Source organism: Nicotiana tomentosiformis, chromosome 1 (genome assembly GCF_000390325.3).
Source record: "Nicotiana tomentosiformis chromosome 1, ASM39032v3, whole genome shotgun sequence".
In the NCBI taxonomy this organism is placed as follows: domain Eukaryota; kingdom Viridiplantae; phylum Streptophyta; class Magnoliopsida; order Solanales; family Solanaceae; genus Nicotiana; species Nicotiana tomentosiformis.
In genome coordinates, this window is record NC_090812.1 from 65,564,378 (window position 1) to 65,573,732 (window position 9,355).

Below are 9,355 nucleotides of genomic sequence, written 5' to 3' on the forward strand. Positions count from 1 at the left end.
GTCTCGGGTATGAATGTTTTGGAGGATCTTTCACGTTGTTAAATTTTGGGACAAATTAAATTCTCATATCTGGTTAATGAGTTTGGACTCAGAAAGATTAAGTGATTTCATAGTAATTGTAATTACGAAAGGGTATAACAAGATACCAATTTGAGGCTAAACACGTGGGTTATCTCCTGCGGAGTAATCTACGTAGGTATGTTCCTTATGATGTGAATAGAGAGTTTCTTTTCTGCCAGTAGGGCGTATGTGTTGAGACTTGAATTTGAATCTGGTTGGAAAAGTTGACTTGAGTGTTAAGAGAATGAATGCGAGATTAGCGGATGATTGAGGTATTTTATGGTTGGTGTTGCATGGGCCTGAGAAGAATTTTCGTTGAACTGATTGCGGTATTAAGGAAGTAATAGAGTATGGGTACTGCGAATTATCGAGTGTTTTAATTGATGGCTTTGAGCCAGGTGAGGGAGTCTGCTATTGACAATTTAATTCATGGTTATGTGCCAATTTTTTTGTTTTAGTCTGAAGTATACTTGGGAATCATTGATGACTTGCAGAGGTGGAGTTCGAGAATGACTCGAGTAAGGAAATTTCTGGATATGGGTTATATTGCGCATTATGAGTATATGAAAATCGTGGCATGAATGAGTTGTTATTTGTGAATGATATAGTGCACACGGGGTATGAATTTGATAGGTGGTATTAAAGTAGAGTTACTTCTTTGAGTATTGTTGTGCTAATGGGGCACCTGTGTTTTGGCCCATTTGGGCTGTGTAATGTGGATTTGAACAAAGAGGGTGACTCTCGAGAAAGTTCTAATGGATTCGAGATTTAATATATAACAATTGAGAATTTTTGGCAGATTTGTTTATGACTAAAATCTGAGATTTAAGTTGGATGGTGTCAAGACTTGTGGAAATATTCTTGGGTTTTGGTGACCTACGTGGTTTGGTCAAGTTAGAGAAATTTAGTTCTAATAGCTTGGTTATGTGCAGATGGATTTCAAAGTGTTCTTGATGGTTTCTTCCATGGTTTGAACCGGATATTTTCTACGGGCGTGGGAAACGTGTTGTGTATTGTGATTTCCTCCTGGAAGGAAGCAAGAGAAGGTTTCTAACTAACCAAGTATATAATTTGCTGGTGACTCAGAGTTGACAATGGGATTCTTGTGCTTATCACATGATGGCATAATAGATATGATGTGTTGTGCGAGATTAGGATTTACATGTACAGGGTGACAGTTCAGTCTTGAGGAGAAGGTAACGAATGTTGGACAACATGGTCAGTTTTAGATATTTCGATGAATGTTATAACTGCTCGGTAATTCCAGAGATGAGTGTGCATTTCAGAAAGCGCGTTTTGTTTTGACTTACGGATGTTCATCGGTATTGCAGTACTCACCTGGATGATAGACTGTTGATATTCAAATTATTGCTATGTGGCACGGAAGAATTATGAAAGTATTCCTCATGAGATGTGTTAGTCATTCTAGTGCTGGAGTTGGGATCAATTACGGTGATTTATGTGTTCGATGAATTGGGAGACTAGGAGTTCTCAGAAGTATATTGTTTCGGGTTACGACCTATTTAAGGTGAGTATTTTATTTTAACTCAGTAGAGGTACTAGTTGCGTTAATTATTTGTGATAACTACGCACTATAAGTGTGTATACATGTGAGGTTTGAGCCAATATGTGGGCATTGGGGCAAGTATTTGTACTCGAAAGAATGCTTAGGCTATGATATGCCTAGAGTTGACTGTTAAACGTAAAGTTATAACGTTTTTCGTATTCTTACCTTTGCTGAGAACTATCTGGGCTACATTTGAGGTTACAAAGAAACTAATTCCCTGAATAAATGGGGTAGTTACTATTTCCGCGTTAAATTGCCGATTTGAAGTATGATAGCAGACATTGCACATGCTTACACTATGACGTGTATTTATACCAGTCCAGGAGCATGAGAATCTTATTTCATTATCATATACAAGTGTACTTGTTTAATTTCTCCTGTATGATATGTTGGGACTGGAGGCCTGTGACCATGCCAGGAGATTTATATTATTGGCACGTGAGTTGTCCGTGTAGTGTGTGGGAATTTTATCTCTATGATAATTTATCTAATTCATTAATTTCTTTCCTCTACAATTGTGCACATGCACCTACGGTTATCCTCTTCACAAAATTTGAGGAGTTGGTTGTAACATTGTGGTTGTAGTGGTGCTTGTTGAACTTGCAATATGGTTTTCTTCCATGAGACATCTTCCATATTTGGGTACACAGATTGCGCAGTGGTAGCTGGAGTTATATTGATGTAGCGTGTATGTGGGATAGTTGTGTTTAATAATATAAGCTCATCGGACCTAGAATGGGTATTATCATGTTTGATTACAGTATATTCGGAAGGATAATATTGAAAGTCGGCTTAGAAATTTGCTATGGTTCTTGTCTAAGGAGAGGAAGCTCCACAACTGGTGGATCTGATGAATAGTTACAAGTTTCTACGTGTTTTTTTATTATCAACAGTGTATGAAGGTGTTGGGATGAGGTTTTGTTCGATATGGGGTTTAATGCTAGTACTTTGTTGGTTTGGAGTAAGTTACTGTGATCAGAAATGGTGCTACGAGCGGGCGAGTTGTGTAATATGGTGGGTGATTATATCCGTGATTATAGTTATAGTTCGATGTAGCTTGTTCAGACTCATACAGTGTGTAAATGTAAGATTCGTGTCTTGAAAAGAAATTCTGAAGGTTGGGAATTGAATTCCAAGGTTTTTGAGCTAAGGTTAAATTAAGGATTTTCTGTTGTATTGTGTTGTCAGGCCTATGTAGAATAGGGTGACGTGGGATCACCCCCGGGTAAGTGCGTGGTAAGATAGAATAGTGATTTGGTGGCTTGGAAATAATTCTTGGCACGTTCGAGGACGAACGCTTGTTTAAGTGAGGGAGAATGTAATGACACGGTCGGTCGTTTTGAGTATTACAGCCTCGTTTCCCCATTTACTGCTCAATTTATACCTTATTGTTGTTGTATGACTTGCCGGGGTAATTAGTTCGGGTACGGAGAGATTTCAGAATGAATTGAGATACTTAGTCTCTTAACGGAATGCTTAAGTTGGAAAAGTCGACCGGATGTTGATTTATGTGTAAAGGACGTCGAATTCGAATTTTAATGATTCCAATAGCTCAGTAAGGTAATTTTGGATTTAGGAGCGTGTCCGAAAAATTATTTGGAGGTCCGTAGTGAAATTAGGCTTGGAATGGCGAAAGTCAAATTTTTGGGAAGTTTGACCGGGGGTTGACTTTTTGATATCGGGTTCAAAATTCAATTCTGAAAATTTTAATAGGTCTGTTATGTCATTTATGACTTGTGTGCAAAATTTGAGATCAATCGGACTTGACTTGGTAGGTTCCGGCGTCGTTTGTAGAAATTTGAAATTTCAAAGTTCATTAGGCTTGAATTGGGATATGATTCGTTGTTCTAGCATTGTTTGAGGTGATTTGAGGGTTCGACTAAGTTCATATGATATTTTGGGACTTGATGGTATGTTTAGTTGAGGTCCGAGGGGCTCGGGTGAGTTTCGGGATGCTTTCAGATCATTTTTCCTTGTTTTGCAACTGCTGGAACTGGTGTCTGGTGTTGTTCTTCGCAAACGCGAAGGGTCTCACACGTTCACGAAGAAGGATTTTGGGCTGTTGGGATCTGCCCATCGCGAACGCGATGAGGAGATCATGATCGCGAAGAAGGAATCTTGGCAGCACATTTTCGTGCTTCGCGAACGCGAAGCTATGGTCGCGAACGCGATGAAGGCATTTCTGGGCAGAATTAAAAGTTCCAAAACGGGGGTTTTGAGTTCATAATACATAATCAAATTGGGAGCTCGGTAGAAGGCGATGTTTGGAGAGATTCTTGCGTGGGTGTTTGGGGTGAGTGATTCTTATCCAGTTTTGATTAATTTCCATGATTATGCCTTTGAATCCATCATTTAATGGGTGAATTAAGTTGAAAACTTTAGAAAAACCCTCTTGGTTTAATTTGGAGATTTGAGGGTCGAGTTTATGTCGGAATTTGGTGAAATTTATATGGTTGGACTCGTGGTTGGATGGGCATTCATATTTTATAACTTTTGTCGGGTTCCGAGACGTGGGCCCCACGGCAATTTTTGAGTGCAATTTCAGATTTTGTTGAAAAATTAGTATTTTCATATGGAATTAATTCTTATAATTTGAATTGATTGAATCGAATTAATTGTGACTAGATTCGATCCGTTCGGAAGTTGATACGCGCAGAATAAAATTTTTGGAGCATTGTTTAGCTTGCTCGACATTGGATTCGGCTTGTTCGAGGTAAGTAACTCTTCTAATCTTGGAGCTGAGGGTATGAACCCTGAATATATGTATTATGTGAATTATTGGGAGGTGACGCATATGCTAGGTGACGGGCGTGTGGGCGTGCACGATGGAAATTGTGACATAATTGTTATCGTGAAATTTTGTAGTCAAATAATCTTGGCATTTTCTATATAGTTTTATGTGCTAAAGAAATTGAGCTGAGAATCATATTAAAAATTATGTTGAGGCTATTTGCCAGTATTATTGAGACCCGCAGAGGTCATATTGCTGTGAATTATTTGTTTTAAATTAAAAATTCATATTCAGTTATATTCATGTCATTACATATCATATCTCAGTCTCTGTTGTTATTTATTTATACATCATATCATCATTTTCGGGCTATTTTGATGACATTGTGAGCCCATGAGAGAGAGAATGGAGAGATTGATGACTGAATGAGGCCGAGGGCCGGATTGTGAGGATAATTATGGGATCGGACTATACGTCGCAGCATGCCATATTGGCTTTATATACTTGATTATTATGGGATCGGGCTGCACGCCGCAGCAGGCCAGATTGGCTTATTATAGTACGTGAGTTGTCCATGCAGATACAAATATTGATACTAGAGCACGTTAGTTGTCCGTGCAGATTATAGCGCTTGGGCTGAAGGAGCCCCTCCAGAGTCTGTACACACCCTTAGTAGGCGCAGGTACCTACTGAGTGCGAGTACCGAGCGATTGGGAGGATTGAGTGACTGTGAGGAATGAGTGATGGGGATGACTAAGTGAATTGATACTCTGAGAGTATGCATATGAGTTCATCTCTGAGATATATTGCATTGACATGCATACATGACATATATGCATAAAGATGTATTTTTCCTCATGTTGTACGATATTACATCATTCATGATTTCTCACACATGTTGGCAGATAGGCATAGTGATGCATTTGTTTTACATTGGTTATCTGGAAAGAAAAATGAAACATTTTAATTATTATTGAAAGGACTTTGGGAAAATTATTGTTTTCAAACTTATTCATATTTTTGGCAATTCCGGTAAACGATTTGGGTTTTCATTGATGTACTTGAAAGGCAGAACTATTTTTAGAAATTATGTTTTTGCTGATCATTTGATTGTTGAGTTACTTAAGGTATTACTTGTTTAAGTTGTTATGAACTATTGTTGGTTATTGAAGTTGGGACCTAACCTTGGTACAAGCTCGACACTACTTTCAATCTAAGGTTAGGTTTGTTACTTATTGAGTACATGGGGTCGGTTGTACTCATACTACACTTCTGCACCTTGCGTGCAAATATTGGATGCTGATGTTGTTGTGCTCGACGGGAGACGGAATTGAAGGCGTACCTGCGTTCCAGTGGTAGCTGTTTCTTGTTCATGGTAGCCTTAGATTCATAAAACTCTGTTTATGTACTTTTCAAACAGATGATGTATTTACTTCATACCATCTTTGTAAACTCTGTTCTTAGAAGCTCATAATTTGTACTACCATTCGTTGGGGAATGTATAAGATTTAGATATTTCCTTTTACTTTATTGTCTTGTTAAATTACATTGGATTTGGACAGTGGATAATGGATAGTGGATAGTTGGCTTACCTAACGGGTTGGGTTAGGTGCCATCACGACTAATTGGATTTTGGGTCGTGACATTATTATTATTATTATTATTATTATTATTATTATTATTATTATTATTATTATTATTATTATTATTATATCAAGTGGATCTGAAAAAGACTTTGGCTTTTGTGCTAAAGTCTCGTGAAAAGTTAACATAATTTATTTATTGGTGCTTCGCACTGTTAGTATAACATAATTTAATTCTTAAAATTTTAATATCAGGAAGCCTATTAAAAAGGTTTGGAGGAATGGCGTCAAAGTCAACCCGATTCTGAGGATGGTAGCTTAACCCAAGTGTCACTTAATGATGTAGCTTCAATATGGGCGCATGTGGTTGGTGGCGCAAAGAAGGGTAGAACCTACGGTCTTGGATCACACATTCCGTAGGTCGTCCTACGATATTGTTGTCTGATGATGTGAATTATTTGCAGAATCAAGAAGAGGTAGAGCATTACGAAAAGAAGTTGATGAGTTGAAGGAGGAACGGAAAGAAGATCGTGCAAATTTTAACAAATTGCAGAGTCTAGTGGAGAAACTTATGAGCACACGTCAATTTGATCCTTTGAATGGCGAGGATGACAGCGATAGTGAGTTTTAGTTTGTTGTGGTTGTGATGTTTGAGACATTATTTGTTGTGGTTGGATGTTTAGACTTAGTAATATTTGTACTTGACTATGATAGTAATGTTCTAGACTAGATTGAATGGTGCCTGAATGTTTAACTTGTGTTTGGATGTTTTAGTTACAAATGTTTATGTTTTTTTATAATTGTTTGCATTTTATGAGTTTGATTAGTTGAAATGGTGGATTGATTGGTTGGAATGGTGGATTGATTGTTTAGTATTGACAGATGTTGTTGCTTTAAAACAGCTGGAATCTGGCAAAATATTTCCAAATTTCCTACTACGGCAGTCGCAAAGTGCTTAGTAATTTTCCAGATTAAGGAACATTTGCGACTGGTGTAGTAGAAAAATTAAACAAAATTAAATAATTTAAAATTAATTTTGTGACCGCGGTAGTAGAAAAGATAAATAAATAATTAATATTAAATTCGAATTGCGACCACAATGGTGGAAAATATAAATAAATAAATAAATAATATTAAATTATATTTGCGACCACAGTAATAGGAAAAGTTAAATATAATAAAAGTACTATATATTATTTGAGGCCGTTCTGGTGAGAAAAATTACATAAAATAATAATTATTATACCTTTTGCGAGTGACGTAATGGGAATTTAATATATAATAAATATTTAATTTAAATTATTTACGACCGCGTCAGTCGGACAGTTGACATTTATTAGTTGTTTTCCTTTTTTGTCTTTCCGACAGCGGTAGTCGCAAATTACGGACCGATTCGGTCACAAACTATTTCACACCAGCTATTTTGCGACCACGATAATTCAGTCACAATGTTGTTGGAAATCAACTTTTTCTGACCGAATTTCGATCATTTTGGCAGTCGGAAAATAACCATTTTCTAGTAGTGTTAGTTCCCCAATCACATTCACAAAAATAAGCAGAAAAGGTGTTTAAAGCATATAATTCACCCCATAGACTTTTTATTTTAGTGAAGTAGCTTGATACACTACTGTTACCTTGAATTACTGCACTTAACTCTTTCTGCAATTAGAAAACTTTTGCCCCATTTGTCTCTGACCAAACCTGTTTTCCAGCTCCCCCCCTCCCCCTCCCCCCCCAAGATCTTTGGCACTTTGGGAATACAAGACACTCTCTGCAATTTCCTTTGACAAAGATTTGAGCAGCCATGACAATACCATGTCATTACAGCGAGCCCAGTGCTTTTGAAGCCCAGAATCAGCAGTTGGAATAACTAGGGATCCATTAATGAACCCTAGCTTGTTCTTAGCAGATAATGCTATTACCACAACTCTTCTCCAATCCCCATAAATTTTTTCATCGAACATTGAAGAAACAAGACTTATCCTTGGATAATCCGAGAGAAGTAGATAGTAAAGGTGAGCTGAATCCACTACAGCAGTCATCCCTGAAGCAGTAGATCCAGTACCAGCTATGGTAGAAGAAGCTGTAGCTGAAGCTAGTGTATCAGTAGATTTGGAAACAGTACCCATCGTATAGAAGAAAAAATAAGAAGGGAATGGAAATTTGATTCAAAGTGTAAAGAGCATATTAAACCTGCTCTGATAGCATGCCAAAATGATAAGGGAGAAGACACTTTGAGAATTTTCTTCTTTGTATTGAGAATGAATTTCACCGGCTATAACTAACTAATGCCAAGTGGCAGCATCTTATTTCCTAATGTTTAACCATCTATTAGATAAACACAAAGAAAGAAAAATTATCTACAAAATGATAACCACAATTGTTAATCTCTTGACCATGGTTTGGAATGCATGTAGGCCTAAAACATTTAGTCACAATTGAAATAACTCAAGGCCCAAAGCTAATATCTTCATTGAGGCCCAACGCAAACTAAACCTATATGAACCAGTTACCAATCTCTTGTACAATATTTACTTGTCTTTGTAATCCATTTAGATAGAACACAAACTCAACCTAACCATCTCCTCTTTCGTCGTATTTATCACCACCGAAAAGTTCTAGAGATCGACGGCACAAAGCTTTATCAACACCATTTCCAACAGTCATTTCTTAATTAAATTTCAAAAAGTGGCTAAATATTAAAAAAGCAGTCCCAAAAATAACCATCCCTCCCAATATTTACCAGAAAATGTAGCCTGTTGAAAACTCGACAGTGATTCCGATAGTGCGGCCAACTTCAGGCAACTGATTGGGCCCAAAAACAAGGGCAGCAATCACTACTAACTCAAGCACTACAAGCCCAAATAAGCAGTTTCAAGAGAGACCCTTTTTGCCACTGCTACTAATTACTCCTCTTGTGGTTCTAGCAGGACCCAAAAACAGTGCCCTCTTGCTGTTGAAGAACATTGAACTAGAGGAACACAAAGTTGCAATCTTGGTTGTTGAAGCAGACACAGAAGAACATGAAATGGCTTTTGCTATAGCAGCAACAGAAGATGAGATAAGTGTCATTTAATTAATGTTGGAAAAAGCTTCTTTCTATAAATGTGTTGGACTATTGCAGCAAGAAGAGAGAATGTTGGGAATTTTTTATTGGGTACGACTCCTGCTAACCTTGACGGTGTAATTATTATTGATTTCCTATACAAGACTTCCCTATCATAAGTAAGAAAAACGTGGTCTAGGAATGATACTGATTGGTGAGTTTAGATATTGTTGATTTTCTAGTTTAGACACACTGATGTATTAGGTTGAAAAGTCGATGTACATTTCATGCATCAAGTTTATTTAGAAAAGACCTCCTCAATTTGTTTACGCTAGCAATCGAAAATATCTTTCGAAAAAATAATTTAT

At 37.2% G+C, this 9,355-nt stretch overlaps 1 protein-coding gene and 1 long non-coding RNA gene across 2 annotated transcripts in view; one reads left to right on the top strand and one right to left on the bottom strand.

Moving 5' to 3' along the window:
- LOC117281895 (uncharacterized) overlaps positions 1 to 6,758 on the top strand; it is a 37,005-nt gene extending 30,247 nt beyond the window's left edge. The window contains exon 2 of the long non-coding RNA XR_011410747.1: positions 6,197 to 6,758. This is a non-coding gene — a long non-coding RNA (uncharacterized lncRNA). The remainder of the gene's footprint in view (positions 1 to 6,196) is intronic.
- An 832-nt stretch (positions 6,759 to 7,590) lies between these two features.
- LOC117281898 (uncharacterized) lies at positions 7,591 to 8,070 on the bottom strand. Its single transcript, XM_033661757.2, has one exon. The coding sequence runs from the start codon at positions 8,068 to 8,070 to the stop codon at positions 7,591 to 7,593; it is 480 nt and encodes a 159-aa protein (XP_033517648.1).
- Positions 8,071 to 9,355: the final 1,285 nt, after the last annotated feature.

Coding starts and splice junctions, on each gene's coding strand:
- LOC117281898 (XM_033661757.2), bottom strand. CDS start 8,070: ATGGGTACTGTTTCCAAATCTACTGATACACTAGCTTCAGCTACAGCT.